This window comes from Tympanuchus pallidicinctus, unplaced genomic scaffold (genome assembly GCF_026119805.1).
Source record: "Tympanuchus pallidicinctus isolate F22 unplaced genomic scaffold, pur_lepc_1.0 scaffold1, whole genome shotgun sequence".
NCBI classification, from domain to species: Eukaryota; Metazoa; Chordata; class Aves; order Galliformes; family Phasianidae; genus Tympanuchus; species Tympanuchus pallidicinctus.
In genome coordinates this window covers 58,624,460-58,645,865 of record NW_026294618.1, presented here as the reverse complement: position 1 = coordinate 58,645,865, position 21,406 = coordinate 58,624,460, and the positions used below count along the sequence as shown (strand labels likewise).

General features: G+C 39.2%; 2 protein-coding genes and 2 long non-coding RNA genes across 4 annotated transcripts in view; 3 read left to right on the top strand and 1 right to left on the bottom strand.

Moving 5' to 3' along the window:
- Positions 1-189, top strand: part of LOC128081549 (uncharacterized) — a 44,961-nt gene extending 44,772 nt beyond the window's left edge. The window contains exon 4 of the long non-coding RNA XR_008207223.1: positions 34-189. This is a non-coding gene — a long non-coding RNA (uncharacterized LOC128081549). The remainder of the gene's footprint in view (positions 1-33) is intronic.
- A 432-nt stretch (positions 190-621) lies between these two features.
- Positions 622-19,957, bottom strand: TMEM242 (transmembrane protein 242). Its single transcript, XM_052684874.1, has 4 exons — positions 19,804-19,957; positions 18,322-18,422; positions 15,460-15,597; positions 622-1,914 (listed from the first exon to the last, which is right to left on the bottom strand). Exons 1-4 carry the CDS (start codon positions 19,913-19,915, stop codon positions 1,816-1,818), a joined length of 450 nt encoding a protein of 149 aa, XP_052540834.1. The 5' UTR covers positions 19,916-19,957; the 3' UTR covers positions 622-1,815.
- LOC128081547 (uncharacterized) lies at positions 14,384-19,797 on the top strand. Its single transcript, XR_008207222.1, has 3 exons — positions 14,384-14,460; positions 18,853-18,971; positions 19,536-19,797. It is a non-coding gene; the product is annotated as an uncharacterized LOC128081547 (long non-coding RNA).
- ZDHHC14 (zinc finger DHHC-type palmitoyltransferase 14) overlaps positions 19,955-21,406 on the top strand; it is a 156,909-nt gene continuing 155,457 nt past the window's right edge. Inside the window, exon 1 of the mRNA XM_052684860.1 lies at positions 19,955-20,058. The gene's annotated coding sequence lies outside the window, so the exon portion shown is untranslated. The remainder of the gene's footprint in view (positions 20,059-21,406) is intronic.

The window sequence follows — 21,406 nt, the reverse complement described above, 5'->3', positions numbered from 1 at the left end:
TAAGGATTGCTTCTAAACTGCGTTCTCACACAGTCACTGTGCTGATGGGAGGCAAGCAAGAGTGACACTTTTCACAGGCAGCTGTCACGGTTCAGATGATTTGTTAAATTCCAGGACTGATCATTCACTGTAGCACAAAGTAAGTCTCTCTCTGACCACTCCTGTCTTTCTCCATTGATGGTACAGAGAGCTTGGATGACTAATTCAGATGAGATTTTACTGAAAGTTAATTTAACAGATAAATCCAAGTCACTCGAGTTCCACCTTGAAAACTAAAATTGGTCAACTCTAAGAGCATAACAAGGCTTGTATTTATTGAATTTAATTCAGTACCTGATCAGTTTTAATGGCACGGACACATGTTAAACTTGATGACTCAGCACTAATATGCATAAGCATAGGCACTACAGGCAATCCCCATGCACACCAACAGAAATATGGAAATAGTACCATTGTTCATGTGCATAGGATAGAAATATTCACCACAATTTATTTAATACTGGATTACAATAATCAAACTATGGAAAAGATGTCATCATCTTTATTATACTTCAATTGTGTTAAAGATATTATTATAGTGCTGTCATGTTTCATAGGAAAACCACACTTCTCTATTATTCATCTGACATTTAAAGGTTTTTTTTTTTTAATGTTCTTTCCGAGAAATATAAAGATTTAATCACAAAAGACAGGTTCTAGGCGGACTTTATTAAATCTGGCAGCTGTCTTAATTGGACTGTGTGCAACTGATAAAAAAATCCCTGATAACTGGGCATTCACTCAACAAAGAATTGTTCACTGATAGTAATTTATTTTTTTATTTCTGCAATTTGATAGATCTACAGTTCTGCAAATACAGTATTTGAGTACAACATATTATTCTTCCTAGTTATGCCTACGCCTCATGAGATTACTGCAGTGTCGGAAAACAACACATTGCTTCTCCTGATAGAAGAGCCACAGGAACCACTAAATAACACCCCCCAGAAAACACACACTTTGTTTGCTGAAAATATCTGTTGCGTAGGACAGGCTGGACATAACACTATTGTATATATTTTTCACTTACGTTGTTCATACAAACATAGTAGAAGATTTTATACAATCAGTCAGATTCACAATTGTGGGATCCAATAAAAAAGCTACTACTGAAAAAAGAGTGACTTCATTGAGGTCTCTACTGCTGCTCTGTAGAGGAGCTCAGCAAGTCATTACCTCTGTATTTGATGTTTTAAACTTTCCAATCAGACAAAAACAGCTTGGTTTAGACACTTTCTTTGATACAACTTTAAATATCTCCTTTATTTTTAGAAGAGTGCACTGTAACCTTTATCTCCAGGCTCACTGATGGACCTTTTATAATTATCTTGATATTTACATTCCTAACGATGCATGTAAATGGCACTGAAAGCACTGTTCTTTGTTTCCTACAGAAATAACCTAAAATTACTCTTTAAAGAAAGGATGAGGTAAACGTTTATTGAGGTTCTGTCCTTATATATTAACAATTAAAGTTGTTGTTTTTTTTTTTTAAGTCCTCATAATGCACAGCCTTTTTTCAAGTTGGAACCAACTTACCTTGGAAGGTTCATTTTCTCACAAATCAACCATACCAAACATACTGAAGAAATACAGTATAAATTATTATTTTAATTATCTTGCCACTGAGATGTTAACTGGCATCCCCGGGTTCAGTGAACTCAGTTGGTAACTTGCTCAGTCTGATTTATTTTCTCTCTCATTCAGATGAGACGCTTCTGATGCTTCTGCTCCTTTTCTTGCTGAAAAAGCCATCTCCAAATGCTTCTGATTCTTTCACTTTGATTTAAGTAAGTCTTCCCATTCAACGGTGGACTCACTATTTTTAGGTATTGCTGGAAACAGTGACTGCATTTTAGTTCGGAATTCTTTCATCTATAAAAGAGGTTAAGAAATAAAAGTAGTCAACTATTAATAAGAGGCTCATTCCACAAAATATAGTTGTTTGAGGTAAAGAAGATGGAAAAAGGCCTTAAAAATAACAGCAAAGTAAGATATTCTTTTTAATTATACTGGTTCAATTAATTAAGTGGGAAAAAAAAGTATGAAAGAGACAAACTACAATCCCCACATCTAAAGAATCACACTGGGTGTCTAACTTGGAACCACTTGTCTGAATGATTCACAACTATTATATGAGCTATTGTGTGAATATATATATATAAATATTAATATTTTTTTGTTTGATGTAAAATTACTTCAATAGAATTCAGCCATATTTTCAATGCAGTGCCTTATTCTGCACTTTCTCTAGGTTGAAGATCTGTTATAATAGCTCTGTTTGAGGATTTTAGAACAAGATTAAAGAAAATGTTCAGCTCTGACAGTTTCAGTTTATCCAACAGTATAGATACAGGTGATTAAACAAAATCTTATTAAAATTTATTTATTAATAGACAGGAAAAGAAAATTCAGTATTATCCATAGGACTATGCTTTTCTTTTCTTTCTTTATTGATAAATTAAAGTGTGTGCTTTGAAAAAGAAAGATTGCTGTCTTTATATTCTATGTATTAATGCATTAAAACCAAACACTGAATCTATATTTATGGTAATCATTTTAAGACCAATGGCTGATTCTATTGTCTTGACAGGCCAGAACTGAGAATTAATTTCATTAAAAACCACTTCTTTTTAAAGTTGCTGCTTAGATTTAATGGGTTCTTTTCTTCCAGTATTTTTATATACAAGGGCTGCTCCAATTATCTCCTATTTTATTATGTTGGTCCACAATGCACAAAGCAAGCTTAACTAGAAAATAAAATATTACAAGTCTATTATGAAAGAAAAAAAGTTTCTAGAAAGCACCAAAACATTGCTATCAACTGTAGATTTAAGAATACTCAGACTTCTCTCAGAATGCTAACTTACGTTCTGCAGGTAAAAGCAACTCATTTTCTGGAAAAGCAATTTTCCTTTAGCACATAGATAGAATTTGAAATATTTAATGCCTTTTTTTTGTTCATTTTTAAGACCCTGTGATAAATTTCTTCAGCCCTATCTTCTTAGATTCCAATGCTTTTTTGTAAAATCATTTTGCAAGCGATGCCAGACTTAATGCCATTACTTTGCTCTTGCAAGCATCCACATCTTTTTCCATGACCCGTCTCTATACAAAACATTTTTAACTGCAGTTCACAGTCTTGACTGTTCTACATTTTTCTCCAGACTTTCTTCTTTTGTGATTCCCATGCTGAACAGTGAACTACTTTAATAAATCATAACACTAAGTTGATCACCAGCGTGGATTGACTTTTCAACATAATGCATTATGTTGTCAGCTATTTAGGAAAAGCGTTCTCTACAGTGTCTGCCCAGTGGGCCTAAGAAGTACCTGGTATCTTCCTGGTGTGTCTAACCGGGGTGAATTTGTTGACAATACAAACATCATAGCTACTATTACTTGACATTTTCATTTCTGTGCAACTTAAAAATCCTATATCCTACTATTTCTCTCCACAATAGTTTTTGAGTAATACATTAAGCAATGTAACTGGTACTACGCACAGACTTTTATTCTTTTTTCTCTCTCTTCCCAGTAAGAAAGTGCAATAGGGTTTCACTAGAGCTTTGAATAGATTTCTAAGGTATTTCCTTCTCATCAGCACCACTAATGCCCTCAGCTTTTGAGTTTCTTCCTCCATTTCCAAGTTGTGCTAGTTACACAAACTCAATGCATTTTCAAATCCTGGCCATTGTCCTCCCAGTACTCAAAGCTCCTTTACAGCTCCCTAGCCACACTGCCAAAAAGCATGGAGAAGGCTTCAAAAAAGCCTTTCTCTGATGGAGTGGGACCAGTGTACATAGACATAAGTCATGATGGAAACTGCAACACAGTTCCTTCCCTCCCGGTGTCAATGTCTGCTGCTTGTGAATCCTTCTAGTATCAAATTTTGAGCTGTGACTTCTCTCAGTCATTGACCATGTGCTTTGTACCTTGGCTGTTGAATGACCAACCTGCATTTAGTATAAATTTGGCCTCCAAACTAACTCATGCTGGCCTCACACTTGTTCTTGTTTTCATTTGGTTGGTAACATCATCCCAGGCCTACTGCAACCTCACAGAGGATCCCTATTTTTCAGCAGATAAAAATGAGCTATCCTTCCGTGAACTGGATTTCCTGGTATCCAGTCAGCCTCACACACTCGAGTGAGCTTCTTGTGAAGATGACTAACCTGGCTTTATATTATTTGAATACTGCAACCTGATTAATGAGGGAAACCTTGCAATTCAGAACCCATGTCATGCCTTGCCTTTTTTTCAGAGATAAATTGCTTGGAAGGTGTCTTCTCTCTCCAACCCAGAAACTTCCTGTATTTCTTCCAGATTCTGTAATACACACGCCAGTAGTCTCAAATCAACAAGCATTAATTTAATTAGAAAAGGTAATATGCCTACGTACCAAATACTGGAACGCTTAGAAATAATTTATTGTAGTAGCTGCTTTTTTATGGTTGTCAGACACACTGACCTTGGGGCAGTCAGCTCAACTGTGATGTCTCCAATTAATACTGTAGTAAACTGCATGCTAAAAGCTGAATATATTCTATCTCTTTTGGCTGCCTTCCTGATCACAGACCACTCTTTCAAACCCTGCTTCTGAACCCAGTGGCACATGAATGATTTGTAGCACATTTCTTGCTTTAACATTCCTGCATCCTCCATTCCTGGAGGCAACTCTCAAAAGCGAATTTCACTCAAGTGATTTTTTTATTTTTAATCACAGACATTGCAAAGCTTGATACTGTTTTTCTTGCCAAATAAATTCCAGTAACTGCTCCACCTTGACTGTCAGGCTTCTTTCTAAAAGGGTATCATCTACCTTGCTGCATTAAATAATCTGTAATAGCTACAGATCACTGTTATTTTCCTATCTTAACCTAATGATCCTGCCTCAGGTGGCAAAAATACAGGGACCTAAAAGCATCTTGCAGTTAATAATGTCTTTTTAATGTACATCATTGACAGAATGTCACACAAAAATTGAGATAGCGCTATTACTGAGAGCACTTATGTGGCCGTTCATATTAAAATGAATGGAAGAGAGACTAAAAAAAGTCTGTTTGAATCCTAGAATGAAAGTTTTGCAACGAAATGTTCTCTTTAACGTCTGACATTCATAATAGGCCAACCCAAATTCTAGGAATTATTAGTTTCCTATTTTAGTACTTGTACCAGTAAGAACTGCTTACATTATCTTCCAAGTGAAATGAAGTTAGATCCCCTGAACTGGAATACTGACTGAGAGCACAACACAGCATGTCCACGTCTTATATTCTCATCAGTCACCTTTCACCTCACAAGGAACCAAGATGAGACAGGCTGCCTTGGATTTAAGAACATCAGAGAGGATTGTTCTTGCTACCTTTTCCCAAATCTCAAAATGATTACTGTTGCTCTTGTCAGCTAGAGCTTACCAAGGTCTGCATACAGAAATAGCAGGTTATTTGTGGAAAGCAGCATGCACTGAACCTTTACAGCACTCCAAGAGCAGAGCAGACAGCCCGCTGGCTGAAGGCAATTCTCTGACTGCCACGGTAAAATGGAGTGATTGTTGCAGGTCACCTTGTACCAGCTTGCACACTGACCTCTACAGTAAGCACAGAAAGTAGCGCTCTGGTTCATATTCTTAGATCTTACACTCCACTGGCAAAGGTGTTCAGGTTACCCAGAGTCCATGCATCTCTCACTGGTAAGGCACCTGCCCTACATCACGAGCACGTTGCAGTAGCTTCACTTCAGTCTAATTTCTGAGTGAATGGCACTTAGCTTTCAATATTGGGATTGTTAACTGGTAGCTTGGAAGTCTGTTTCTACACCTCTCTAGTAAAAGAAAAAAGATGCCAGACCAGTAGAAAAGCCTAAAGCTGCTGTGATTACTCTGAATTAAATAATAATAATAATAATAATTTTTTTAAAAAGGAGAGTTACTTCCTTATACTTAGAGCTCTATGAGTATGCCTTAAAATTATATGAATGACTACTATGATTTTTCCGAAATAGAAGGCCAAGAGCTTAAGTTGTTCTAGTGAATGATATCTCAAAGCAGACAATGTTAGTGTTTCACCTCAAGCCTGCACCTATGATGGTTGGACTGGATGATCTTGAAGGTCTTTTCCAACCTTCATGATTCTGTGATTCTGTGATTCTATTGATTTCATCAGGTGCTGGTGCAGATCTGGATGCTGCATGAGACTGCCAAACAAAAATAACAGTACAAAGTTTGCATTACACTGTCTTGTTGAAAAGGCTTTCATGTGATGCAGAATAATTGAGTGATTTTTCTTTAAACCATTGGAGAACATTCCATTTCTTTCTGTGGACTCTTACTTTCAAATCTGGGTGCCTGAAAAGGTCATCCACATGATTAGTCTTCTATGGTGTATTACTCATTTCTCCTTAGTCATCTTGCACAATTTGAAAAAATAATGTAATCTACAATTTAAAACAGTTACGTATATAAATGTATGAAGCATGCTAGTTAATGAACCCAAAGCATCAGGATGAGCATTCCCACTGCACAAGCTCTTGTGTGCTGTAATTTGGATTTCTGAACTGAATGGAAAACATGAATTGTCTGCAAGTTCGCAGTTCTTTCAAAAGGTAAACAGAGTAATTCTTTCCTCCGTATTATCAGGAATTCCCAGTATGTGTTATCCAGAAATGAGGGCCATGGCTGAGAAAACCAGACAGTACAAATCAAAGCCTCAGCCTTAAGCAATTCACAAGCCTTGATGCCCGGAATGGGACTGAATTGCGTGCAGGCCACACATTGGAGCTCTTGCTGCACACAGAGCCAGAATGCAGACAAGCATGCACTTTGAGTCAAGCAGAGCAACCTGCATGAAAACAGGAGCACATGACGAGGATGACCATGCTGCCACACTTGAAGATGTCATGGTACTGAGATGCAACATAAAAACACCAATCAATCAGGTAAGCTTTTATTCAGATTTTTGTTATACATTTGTAGTTTGCATCACAAAGACACAAGGAGTGTTCTGATCCACTTGCCCCCTTCCAGAAACCCACAATGCTCCTGAAGCAACATCCGATCAAAGACTGAGTGTTGTTTTATTCCATCATGGAATCACAGAATAGCTTAGGTTGAAAGGCACCTTAAAGCCCACCCAGTTCCAACCCTCTGCCACAGGCAGGGCTGCTCCCCATCAGCTCAGGCTGCTCAGGGCCCATCCAACCTGGCCTTGAGCTCCTCCAGGAATAGGATACCCCAGCTTCTCTGGGCAGCCTGTGTTAATGCCTCAGTGCCCTCTGAGTGAAGAATTTCTGCCTAAGATCTAACTTAAACTTGCTCTCTTTTAGTTTAAAGTAATTTTCCCTTGTCCTACCATTATTACATTGTGTAAAAAGTCAGTCTCCCTCCTGTTTATAAGCTCCCTTCAAGAACTGAAAGGCCTATCGAACTTCCCATCAGTTTGCTGTCAGCTGACATTGACGAGTCTCTTCCAAGACAATGAAACAATTCCCCAAGAGAGCTACAGTTAGTGTTTTCCTATGTTCTTCAAACTCTTTCTTACAGCTGTTCTATAGATGATGCAGATGTAGCAGCTTTCCACTAAGAAAAAAATGATCTTATTCCTTAAATAAGCACTCTGCGTTATCAAGTATGAGCAAAGTTCACAGGTTCCTTGTTTATATCTTCTAGTCCTTGTGCAAAATAAAGGCAGTACATATGTGTGGAGGCAATTCTTCTCCACACCAAACTAATTAGGTAATACAAGCAGTACAGACAATATGTGTATAAACAAAAGGCAGAAGTGCTAATTTGTATTGGTGCTAAATCTTCCTTGAATTTAAATAAGTACTGAGGAAGTAAAACAACGTTAAATGCTGAGCAGACTTGAATTATTTTGAATTCTATGACAATGAAGTAAGAAAGAAAAGATGATTTTATTATGCAGTCAAGTATGCATAATAAATAAAACATGATAAGGAATAGAAACAACATGAATAGGTGAGGATTAAATAAAACAAAAATTTAAAATAATAGCAATAAAAACATCTAGGAATGACTTCAGGATGATCCTGGAATGATTCTAGGGGATACACTGCTTTCAAGCAGCATTTGGACACCTACAAAACAGTATAAAAATTTAAGCTTCTGCAAAATGTCAGCATTTGATTGAGATCTGTACATCTTTATTACTTATGGATGCTAAAAATTTGTGAAGACTATGTCTCCATACTTGCATTTTATTTTTTTTAAATCATCTATCCTTAGACTCAATACTGATTTGTATTTATAATGTACTTGTGACTTTAGTCTCAAAAATATTATCAAATATCTCCCAAAATAGATGGGATGATGTTAGTATTGTTTTGCTTAAAATGAGTATTCAGAAGTTAGATTTCCTCTAGATAAAAGCACCTTGCGTAGGAATTGTCCTTACCAACAAAACCATAGTAAGTATATAATCTCTGTATTGTTTTTAATTGCTTTAGATGTCTCCACACAGCTGTGCAATTCTGTTAGATTGTTAATATTTTAAAGGTAAAGATCAATGAAAAAGGATATTTCATTAGGAGTCACTATAAAAATGATAACTAATATTTTGTATCTATATTAGTCACAAATTACTAGTTCTCAGTATTTTTCAGCTTTCCATAGAACAGATATATAAGCAACAAACCTACATATGAATCATATTGGCCCTCTTCCCTTGGGAGGACAAATGCTTTCATTTCTGAGGAAATTTATTGAGGGCATGAAGAGCAAAAGGGCTCTTAAAGCACAATTTACCTTGCTTATTAATTGTTCCGTGGCTCAAGGTGCCAGTATTGAAACACCGTTCTGCTTTTAAAATAAGGTTCATAATCCCTGTTATTAAAAAAAATAATAATAATTCAAAAGGAACAATAAGCTTTCATAGATATGTTCTAATACCTGTCAAGTATTCTATTGCTTCAAATTTTTAATTTAAAGAAAAGCTGCTTATCTAAAGTGAGGATTTACAACTTAAGTGTGACTTCTAGAAAACTGAAATATTTTCGAAGGATTTGGTCCAGTTGACAAATGGCAATCAAATTGTAAGCAAACTGGAATTCAGCTTAATAGGATTATCGACATCAGTTATTCCTGTAAAATAAGCACACTGAATGCAAAACAAGTTTAAACAATATACTGCTGACAGTCAGCTATGTGAGAATCAGACTCTGCAACTCTCCACAGTCAGCAGGTTGAGGATTAAGGAGAATGAAACACTTGGGGATAGAGGGATAGGTCAGGAAGACCTTTTCAAAAAACAAGGAATAATTTATATCACAAAGTTAGACCCTATGCATTTTACTCATTAAATAAAGCAAGGGGTCTCCATGGTGTGTATCTTGCTTGTACAGACAGGCTATGTTTCTGCCTTTCAAAAAAAATCAGTTTAAGCAGCAAAGGAAAAGGCAGGAGACCAGATAAATCACTCCAACTGCAACTCTGCTTTGCTTTAAGCTTTTAATTTATTGTTTTACAATAACTTTAGCTTAATTAAAGATCAAAATGAAGGAATATTACAGAAATAAAACAACAGAATTTGGGCCTTGTTCAGAGACAAAATAATGTATTTTTCCTCCATTTCCAGGACTATGCTGTGACCATAAATTTCTTCAAGTACTGTAACGGCAGGTCCCCTTTAATCCTCGCAGACACAGCTCTCTCATCACTGCAAATGGCAGAGCTCTATGTGCTTTCAAGGACATATGTGAGACTAGAACTGCCTAAGTGCCACTAAGTTTGGACAATTTATCATCAGAAAATAATTTATGAAGGACTATGTGTCCTTTAATTTCTGATTAGTTCCCTCTTACTTCTGATAACCTTATGCTTATAAATACATTGTCTGGACAGCTAGTAATGCAGGAGGAGGAACCACAATTTTATCAGGTGTGACCACTGGTCTGAACATGAAACCACTGCTACAGTATGTTACAATATTTATTAAATCATACATTCATATCATAGAATCACAGGCTCATTTGAGTTGGAAGGAACCTTTAAAGGTCATCTAGCTCAACTCCCCTGCAATGAACAGGGACACTCACAGCCCCTCCAGCCTGACCTTGAATGTCTCCAGGGATGGGGGATCCACCACCTCTCTGGACAACCAGTTCCAGTGCCTTGCCATTCTTACTGTAAAAAAATATTTCTTATATTCAGTCTAAATTTCCCCTCTTTCAGTTGAAAGTATTTCCCCTTGTACTCTCACTACTGATCCTATTGAAGAGTCTGTCCCTTTCTTTCTTATAGCCCCCTCTTTTAACACATGCCTAAGTTTAAGCACATACCTTAAAACTTTTGTTGGATCAAGGCTAGCCTCTACTGCTCTCCTGCCTAATGATTCAAATTAAGATATAATGTTGGTCAAACTAAATTACATTACACCATCTGAACTCATTTTAATACAGACTCTGAACTGTGACTTACAAACAACAAAAAGGTATGGCAGATCATAGCATCTGTAAAACAGAGACACAAAATCAGAAAGGTTTCATTTTTTAATAAAAACTTCTCATTCAAGTTGAGTGAAATAACAAGGTTTTAAGATTTTTTTTTATTTCTTTTCTTACAAAAGTTTTTATTTAGTGAAACATAATTTATTCTTAAACTAAAGATTTCAAACTTCATGAAGTATTTTGTATAGAGAGTAATAATAATAATTAAAATATCCCCTGGAATGGTTGTAGATATTAGAGCCCCAGGCCCAAACTGCTTCATTGGCCCAGTGCTGCTGGCCACTTGCTTATACCAACAGAAGTGCTGGACCTTAACATCATCAAAGATGGACTGCTCTCCTAAGAGTTCACTGGAAGTTAGTTAAAAAGTCATGCTAATGACATATTAATGACATCTTAACAACATCCGGATAATGTCTGCATGGGGCCCAATGTACATGAAAATAGAAAACCATCAGTTCCTAGGTTCTGAAAATGAAGATTTCTCTTTTACATTAATGAAAAATAGAATTTAAACTATTATCAAACCAAGTCCTCACTGACCCATCACTTCTCATTTTAGCGATAGGAGCTCACTGAAATTTAGTAGGGTTTATTCCTTAGTAGCCTATTAGAAGATGACAACAGCAACAACTGCAGTCAGGGGATATTAACAACCCATCCTGAGACTGCATAAAATTTTTTGTATCCCTTACCAAGACATAAAGATCAGTTTCTTACCATCATTCCTGAGTTTTTATGCTAGCATAAAAATCAGTAGGCTAACCACCCTTATCAATAAAGCCATTTAAGAGCTGGAAGGAGGCCTTGACAGCAATGTTTTAAGAACATATTGAATATAGTGGCTTTCTCTTCTGCTACCAGCAGATGTAGCTGCAGTGCAGAACAAACTACAAACACATCCTCAAGTCTTTTAGCCCTGTGTACGAGGGTCACATCCCCTGCCCCTCTCGCACCAAGTCTGCCTTGCCCTGGCAGGTGTAGCAGACAGGTGTCTGATAATGTAGACTTTTTTTCTTAAAAAGAAAACACAACAACTACACATCGCATTGTAGCAGTCCCATCACTGGGTTTAGTTTTGTCCTTTGCTCACCACCTCTTCCTATGTGGCAGCTATGAAAGGTCTCACAGCAGGCACACTGATTAGCGTCCATTCACACCAGTTCAGCAGTGCATGGTTTCAAACCAGAGTGTGGCTAAAGTGAGCAGGGTTCAAAGGGCACGGAACACATTGTTGGCTGCACTTCTCCAAATTCACTGCCCAGCTTTGCCCTTCTTCTCCTTTAGAGTCAAAGCAAGCTGTGGTGTGCATGACCTTCAGCAGTTCACATGGGTTGATCAGTCAGAGGTGGAACTGCTCAGTAGGCCAGCTGGCTAGCCAGCCACTCCTATGAGATCTCCGACCCATCACATCTGATTTTCCGCTGTGGCTTCTTGTCATGATTTACTCCCTGATACAGTATTAGACAGTAAACAACACAGCAGCTTAGTTTCACTAGAGCTCTCCTCCAGACTGTACGTGAAAGCAGTCCTCTGCTCACTGGGAACATGCCAAGCCATCCACAAGGACAGAGCATGGCAATGGATTAGAGAACACGCTGCAATTAATGTACTTTTATGTGTGACAGATGAAACATTTTTGTTTGCTAAATGAAACATCTGTGGTGTTTACAATTAAAATTTTATTATGCCTAACAATATTGAAACACCATATGAGCTGTTGATAATGTTGTTATCATTATTACCAGAAGCTCTTAAACAACTGAAGTCAGTGCCCAGCTGAGAGAGGACAGCATCAGGGGCAGACCACTAATTAACACATCCCAAAGGCAGTTGGTTACTGTTGAAGGCAGTAAGGTGAAGGAACAGGGCAGCAAGCTCTTCTTCTTGTTCAGCTGCCAAAAGTTTAGTTATTAAGATCACAAAAGTTCCAGGCATCAAGATGAACTGAGGTTTCTCTAAGGTCATGTACAAAACAGCACTTTCAGAGACTAACATTTGCTTTAATGTCAGAGCTTTCAAATGTACATACAGTGGTGTGCTTAGCTTGGAATTGTAACTTCAAATTCTTCACAGCTGTGGTATGGGGAACCTGCAATTGTTACTGAGTAATGGAGTTCACAGAATTAAACTGGGCTGAAGAATCAAAATATTTATATTCAGGTGAACCTCCAACAGATTTTTCTCAAGTTGTTCAACTGAAATTAAAATGTTCATTTGAAAATGTTGAGACGAACATAAAACCTGCAGTAGCTTTTGTCTAAAAGTTAATGTTTGAAGAAATTTTATTTTACCATAACTCCAGTAAATATTTTCACACAAAATTAAACTTATTTTTGTGACTATGTAACAATTATTAGTTTTAACAAATGTATTTTATATGTCCCTAAAAGTTAGCATTGGAATTGACTGATTGCTAGCATATTATTGCTGTCACAGAAGCAGAGATAAAGAATTTTCAAAACTATTGTGCTTCTCTGAAATGGGAAAACCCTTTCTCAGAATTAGAATATACCTAGGAATCCAGAACTAATGATGTGCCAGCCAGCTTGTAACACTTACTTAACCTCAGGTGCTCATGAATATGATACTTAATGCACAAAAGTAACATCTTCCGTGACATATAGTATTTCCTCCTGATTGTTATTTTAAAGCAGCATGCAAAGTGTCAAAAACAATCAAAAATTACTTGTTCTTTAGAATTATATTTCTAGAGTCCCTTTTCTCGGGTCAGAATATTTAATCTTTAACACACTTCTGCTTTTGTACTTCTAACAATTTTAAACATATATTTAACACATACAGTAAAACAGGATGAAGAAATGCATGGCAGAAACTTACAAATGTAAATTTGCATTTATGCTGTAATGAGTAGTGCCATCATATGATTTTCCTTCTTCCAACTGGAACTTAAATCCATAGCAAAAGCAATAAATATGTCAGTGAAAAGCAGAGGAAGAGGGCGGTTCAAAATTATTTGTAGCCTCAGCCTCTTGACAGAAAACCACTTCCTCCAGTGTCTCCAGTTCTAACCATGCCATGCTGTGTTAAACAAAAGCACTCTACATAAAGAAACCAATACCAAAAGGTGTTTGCAAGAGCCTCTTCAGTTTGCCCTATCTTCTTTCAACACTAAGGCAACACAGAATATAACAAAGAATGACTTTCTGATAAATGGTTAGGTACTTGCTAAAATGCCATGTACTGCTGCTGTGCCCTTATGACATGAGATCCTGCTGTGAAACTGTGACATTTCCTGTACTTAGCTACCTCAAGCGTGTGTTTTTCTTCCCTGTCATATAGTCTCGGTGAAAACAGCCTCACAAAAAAACCAAGCAGCTGTGTGTCCAGGTCAGCATTTTCTAAGGAAATAAAAATTAAGCTTACTGACAAACTGTTAAAGTAAGTTGCTGACTAGCATCATAGTGTCCTTCAGCAGGACCAGAAGTACTCTGAGTGAAAACAAGAATCAGCAGCATGGTGTGAAGTGAATCCTTTTGGCTGATGATGTAAGTGAGTAAATTCAGCAGACTACTAGATTGCTGTAGCTCAGCACACAGAGAGTATAAATTGACATGCCTGCTCCTCTTTCTTTGCTATTCCTCTACTGCCTAACAAGCAGGACTTGAGTATAAACAAAATGCACTGTAGCTGCATCTTACATCCTGCTTTCCTTTATTGGTTCTTACTGAGAATCAACATTAGAAACTAAAGAATTGGTGCATGCTGGGATCAGTATGGTAACTGTTGAGTCAGGGCCTGAACCACTGATTGAGCACCTGGGGAAAGGACCCGCTCAACTCTGGGAGCACAGATGAAGGCATGTGACTGGAATGGGTGGAGCCTGGCTGCACCTCTCTTAGACCTCATTTAAGGGCTGACTGCCACTGGGGAAGGATCTCTGGTTGGAGATCCCTTCCTCGTGGAGTTTCTATTGTGAGCCTAGATCTTCAGAGATGGGTGAGCACTTTTTCTTTTTTAACACCTTTCTATTGCACAAGTCCCTTTATCATCATACCTCTTGTATTACTATTCCATTGCATTGATGTTTCTGATTGTCACAGGAAACAAATGCCTAACTCACAGGATTCACTAGCAGAGTGGATAGGAAGTGTGAACTTGAATTAAGGTATTAATGAGAATAGTATTAGGGTGGAGCAATATATTGCTGCTTTTAGTGTTGGGAGATCACAAAATGTTCTGCTGGAGATAAAAGTAATTTTTCACAGAAAGTAAGGGAAGTCTATTCATTCCTACTCTTTAAAAGGAAGAGGAGTTCTGCTAGCTGCAGGGTCTCTCTTCAGTCACGGCTCATTACTGGGGGCAAGCCAAAACGCTTACATGAACTCCAGTGCTCACACTCAACACAGTGAGATAGTGGAACATGAGAACTTTATTCAAGATAACCTTTGTGCCTTGGAGCACGCAGATGCTTCCCAAGTTTCTTTGCCTTGATGTGGCGCATCATGGAACACCACTCTGTTACACTCAAATCCTCTAACTTCTGCCCCTTTGGCTCCTTACAGAAATGCACTAGGGGCAGAAAGCTATCTTCACCCCAATTTTTCTTACATCCTCAATGTCCTGATGTAGAAAATAGGACTTAGACAAATAGACGTCTATAAAAAGAGGATTTGGGGGTAGCCTTCAATTTAATAAGCAAAGAATGCAGAATTTGCAGCCACTATTTTAATATCTAATGTAGAACACTGACTCTTGAAGAATTTGAAATGTGTGTAAATAAACACAAGCAGGACAGAACTGTTCTTCCCCCAGAACTGTCTCCTCCACAATATCACACTTACAAAAGATGCAAAAATGACTTTTCAGTCTGCACAAGCCTCTGGTTAGTCACTGTACGTGTTGAGAACCAAGGGTACTGCCAGTTGAAGTGGTACATAATATGATGAATTCTGGAAAAAAAACAACAGTATTTGGAGAATCATATTTGCTACTCACGCTGTGAACACCCAGAGCCTTCCAGATGGCGAAACTTAGTAATCCAACTCCACACCATGCATACAGAGAGCCCCATCCTAGGGCACGTAAGGCCAGTGATGAGCCACTCTCAGGTAATGCAGCTGTAGCAGTAATACCCTAGGGGGGAAAAAAAAAAGACTGATCAAGACAAAGTGAACAATAACTGGAAAAAAGAAAAATAGGAATGAAGGAATTTAACTTTTACTCTAGAAATTTTCTTCCCTTGCCAGTTTATGTGATGTCATAGAAACTCTTGTTATGGATGTCAGCAGGCCCAAAGTACCATGAAAGTGGGTATATAAGCTGCTTTGTCACCAGGAACAACTTTCAAGTCTGCCAGTAGCATTTGGGGAGTTTTAATATCTGAAGATGCTGAAATAAACTGTTCAATAGGCACAAGAATCTGACAGTTATCCTGCCACTCAAAAGCCACAACTGGCTCAAAAACATGACAGCTGCACTGGAACACAGTCCTTCTATAGAATTGATTTTGGTATGATTTTTTCAAGAGTGGTGTGAGTGGAGCATGACCGTTAGCCTATAAGCCTTCATCTAAGCTCCTGTAAAAGTAGATTGGGAAACTAGAGGAACTTATGCATCTTTCAGCTTGATGTAGGATGTAACAGTGACTGAGAGACCAATTTTGAGATGCTGCAACTCTGAAGGAATTCTAGAAGCTGTTTAGGAAAATTTTGAAAATAACAAATAGCAACACTAAGCCTCATTTCCCTGTAGAGTTCACTAAGTGGCAACAAAGATAGCTCTATTCCATTTTCACACTTCCCATTTTCGTCAGAAATAACAGTGGGTGTTTTTTGAGATTCTGCTGCTTGAGTCTTCCATTAGAAGTGTTGCAAAAATACAAAACACTTGGGAAAGTCATCTCAGGCCAAGAGGAGTGGAGTCTCGACCATGACAGACTCCCAGCCACAATGGAAACTTTTTTTGTCACAGCACATCAGTATAAGGTGCAGCTATGAAGGGCTCAAACACGTGGTGGTTCACATCAGTCAGTTCACACCAAGTGTTTGCTGCTAGCCAGCCATTCTTGGACAGCAATGCCCCCTGCACTGTATTTAGCTGCTACAGGGCAGCTTCAGTCCCTTTCATTTTCTTTCTTCTTCGATGTAACTAAACACATGTACAGCATCTATCAGAATGGTATGTGGCCAGTGAAAAAGCATCAGCAGTGCTTGGTTTTTTTTTTTTTTCCTCTTGGCTTTGTATTCATCAAAATGTTAAAATGATCTTCGGACAGTGCCCAGTATTAACATTTGTCCTTTGTATACAGTTCTGGGCAGTTACCCAAGGACAAACACCAATGTACGAAGGACACAACTAAAATCCATTTTATTCCTCATAGGTTCTGATTTGGACATCCCAAAGTGGAAGCTGTCAAGTGTTCACTGTGTGTATATACACATAGATACACAGACACAAACAATAGCTCTCTAACCACACTATTAAACAGAGTTCTACTATTTCCTTCCTGCAGCTAATGAACTTTTCTAACTCTTTCAGTAGAGATGGTATTGAGTCGATTTAAAGATGCTGATGATTTCTGACATTTTCCTGCTTCAATAGTCTACACATATACAACGTGTAGAATTTCCATTTGGAAGATGGAAAGAGAATGGATGAAAATATCCTCTACATAGAATCTTTAAATAGGAGTCATTATCTGTGAAAACTGCTGGCAAAAATAACTCGACCACTATTTAAATGCTAGATTGTCTCAAAAAAAAAAAAAGTGCTATGTGGAAGCGGTTGATTTGGTTTCACTGACAGCAGTCAAAAAGAGTTCTGTTCCAAGCTGACTGCTGAGGGATGTTAAGCATAAAGATAGGGCTTTCTGTAAACACCAGTTTGTCATAAGATTATCCGATATGCTGTTCAGAGCATCAAGAAAGCTGATTAAGAAATGCCAAAAAAATAAGAGGACAACAGTAGAATACTATGACAACATGGGGGGAAAAGGGTGTAACTACAAAAAGAACATTCTTAGGAGAACAGAATTTCAATCACGAGCCTGTTACTGTATATGTTGTTTCCTCCCTGTTACTGTTCTAATACTGGGGGGGGGGGCGAAGGGGAGAACCTCTCTGATTTGAAAAAATAAGCTATTGAACAATGCTCAAATCTTCGTACAAAAAAAAAAAAAGGCAGGATTTACTGGTTTGTTTCCCAAAATACATGCTTCACACTTAATTTATTTTATTTCTGGAGGACATAGGAGAAATGATAAAGGCCTCAATTTTCCGACTATCTCCTTGTGGACAAGAATGTTTCTGAAAGGAAACTGTGCCTAAAATAAATACGTTCCACTTCATCAGTTTATTGTATTGAGTGCATTCACGTGGCCTAAACTATTCTAAAACTAAACACCTGGTCGAATGTCTAATATGGATGCGATTACCCTTAGTTATTTATAGTTACAATTCTGTTACTGAAACAATGTGTTATTTTTAATAACAGGCAATGACCTGTACAAACTATAAATTTAAGTATCTTTACCTCTTTGGTGGCAAAACCTCAGAGATCCCCTATGGGCAGTTACATAATTTTCAAAGTTTAGCCTTCCCTTCTGAAATCACTCACCTATCACACCTTCACAAAAAGTATCATTTCCTTTCTACACTTTGCGGTATTTAAGTTGAGCAACGTAGAAATCTTACACTATTCCTAGCAAACGTTTAACCTGCTCTTACTGACTTGAAGTCTAGTGCTCTGGCCATCAGCTTTGCGCAGCCAAACTGTACCTATATCATTATTACTACAAAGCACTTTATGCGTTGTTTTTTCCTGTGTATGACAACTGGAAAACAGTTTAAATGAACAGACCTTATTGAACCAGTTTGGGTTCTTCTTTTTTGCCATGGCAAGTGTAGTGCCAAAACCTGCTATCATTCCTGCTGTAGCAACCGTACCTAGAAAAATTCCACCTGCCAAGAAAAGTTTAAGACATAAAAATTAAATTGTTATTAATCACTGCAAGTGATATCAACATGTCACATTCTGGGACTGCTGTACATATCTCCCATCTTATTGAGGTGTGCACGCCTTTTTATGGAGAATACAATTATCTGTGGTTCTGTGAAATTAAGATCTTGTCTCCTAGAAGGAGAAAAAAACAAAAAGCAATCTGTTTTGAAAGCAGCACCTGAAAAAGAAAGGTCTGTAAACATTTGCTGAGGGAAAAGGAACAGTTTTCCAAATTATTTATATTAATTACCTATGGTAAGGAGGAAAGAATATCTTGAAATGGAGCCTTTTGAAAACAAATAGCAAGCATCTATTTGCAAGAGGCAGAAGTCATCCACATCCCAGGATGCCTTTTCACAGCACTTCCAAATTTTCATGCTCCCTCTGCAGCCTCACTCCAGAATCAGGATGCTAAAATCAGCCCTGTGTTACAAGATGATGTGCTTCTCCTGCTGCACCACTGATGACTTCAAACAGCCATCTGAAAACCTACCTCAGAACACCATTCTGTAAGTAACAGATTCTCTTTGGCATTGTCAGCTTTATGTTCTAATGATCTATTTAAAAAACAAACAAACAAAAAACCAACAAACCTAAAAACCAACAAAACCACATGAGCAAAACCACAAAGCGCTCCTTGCTGCCAGCTCTTCTGCAGCCACTTGGGATCTGCTTCTTGCATCAGAAGGGGATCTGTAGCCATATCAGACCACTTGTAGGAAAAGGCCTCCTATGGACCCTGAGTGCACTATACAGCACCTGGCTCACACCAAAATGCCCTTAGTAGAGGCAACAAGCTCTGCCTTTGCACCTGTTGGGTAAAAAAAGTTTAAATATATGTATCATTTGAATAGGAAGCAAGAATCAAAATCCCCTTATGTCAGGTCTCTCTTTCTAAAACTTGGTTATAATATTACTGTGATGGAGAAGTTTGCTGTAGCCGTGTCAGTGAGATGTGTGGAGGACATGCAGCCTGGGAACAGGAGGACCTCCAACACCCTGACAGAACACAGGGTGCCCCCTGCATTTTACACTTCAAGGTCTACTCAGTAGCAACGTTTTCCAGATTTCAGAAATAGCAACTGGTTTTTAATTAATGTCTGCCAAAAGAAGAGGAGCTTAATGCACAGCCTCCAGCCATGGGACTTGGGCCGGAAAGCACTACAACGTGGAGAAGCACCCTGAGGCAATGACTGTGCACCCTCCGCCCGGGACGCGCCTCCCGGCTCCCGCAGCCCGCGCGCTCACAGCGCTCCAGGGCTCGGCCACGCACGCCCCACGTGCTGCCGCCCGCCTGTGACCCGAGTGGGGAGGGGAGGAAAAGGGAGGCGCTTCCAGCACCTTTAATGAGGAAGAGCTTGTCCTGAGAGGCCGCAGTGCTCCCGCGGCCCCGGGGAAGAGGCCTCCCCAGCGCGGGGTCCAGCGGAGCCGCAGTTTGCGGGGAATCCCCCATGGCCGGGCAGCTGGAGGACGCGGCGGCAGCGGCAGCTAACCCGGAAGGAAAAGGAGCGGAGCAGGCGGCGCGGCTGCCCTTCCTCTTCCATCTCCTCCACCTCCTCCTCCTTCTTCTGGGCTGCGCAGCCGCTGTGGGTGCCGGTATATGTGGGGTAACTCAGGGGTGAATGGGCAGAAGCCACAGCCTCTCGCAGAATGCGGCTATACTAGCGCACTTGGAAGGGATTTCTATGTAAATCTCAGTGACAACGTGATGGACTTCACTAAACGAAACTGAAATCTTTGCTCCCAATGAATTTCACTGAGCTGTCTTGACGGATGTCGTTGCTTTCAAATACGTTTTGAAGTTCCAGATTGCATCTCCCGTTTTAAACACCGTGGCAGAATCACAGTGTCGGTGTGCGCTGCTTCCCACAGCAGTGTGGGTGACTGACGTACGGCTCGGATCTGGCACCACGTTGAGAGAAAAAACACGCATCTAAACAGAGCACAAGCATTTCTTCCTCACTTTCTTTCTTTGAACCTCTTCGTCATCATTTATAGTGTGTATCTAGGGGTCTGATTGCAGGGGATTGGGTTGCTAGGCAAAAATTCAGTATTTTGGGAAACTTCCTGGTCGTGGTACTTCTGCAAACCAATCGGAAGCCTCTAATGCATGTGCATTACACACATCTCACACAGCGAAGCAGCAGTGGTTGTGGAACACAGTTGTTACTGTCATACAGCTGACTCATCAGCCCCAGCTCCGCTTTTCAGAGCACCTCACTAACTACCAGTCTTCCTCCATTGGGAGAAAGCACCCCCGGTTCCCATATGTGAAAGGGACCTGGGTGAACTGATGGGCAGTTGGCTGAATATGAGCCAGCAGTGTGCCCAGGTTGCCAAGAAGGCCAACGGCATCCCGGCTTGTATCAGGAATGCTGTGGTTAGCAGGACTAGGGAAGTAATCCTGCCCCTGTACTTGGTACTGGTGAGGCTTCACCTCGAGTGCTGTGTTCAGTTTTGGGCACCACAGTATAGAAAGGACACTGAGATGCTGGAGTAGGTCCAAAGAAGGGCAACAAGGCTTGTGAAGGGCTTGGAGAATTTGCCCTAGGAGGGGAGACTGAAGGAACTGGGGCTGTTTAGTCTGGGAAAAGGAGGCTGAGGGGAGACCTTATTCTTCTCTTCCAATATCTAAAAGGTGCTTACAGCGAGAGTGGGGTTGGTCTCTTCTCAGTGGTGACAGGTGACAGGAATGAGGGGGAATGGCCTCAAGTTGCACCAGGGTAACTTTAGGTTGGATATCAGGAAACACTTCTTTACAGAAAGGCTTGTTAAGCACTGGAATAGGCTCCCTAGGGAAATGGTTGGGTCACCATCCCTGGATGTGTTTAAAATCCATTTGGATGTGGTGCTCAGGGACATGATTTAGCGGAGGGTTGTTAGAGTTAGGGTAGTATGCTTAAGTTGTGGTTGGACTTGATGATTTTTAAGGTCTTTTCCAATC

What these genes read in the sequence shown, in the direction of transcription:
- TMEM242 (XM_052684874.1), bottom strand. Translation starts at nt 19,915, where the DNA reads ATGGGGGATTCCCCGCAAACTGCGGCTCCGCTGGACCCCGCGCTGGGG. An exon ending in CAAGCTCTTCCTCATTAAAG is followed by an intron (nt 18,423 to 19,803) that starts GTGCTGGAAGCG and finishes TTTTCTTGGCAG; the next exon opens with GTGGAATTTTTCTAGGTACG. An exon ending in ACCCAAACTGGTTCAATAAG is followed by an intron (nt 15,598 to 18,321) that starts GTCTGTTCATTT and finishes TTTCCCCCCTAG; the next exon opens with GGTATTACTGCTACAGCTGC.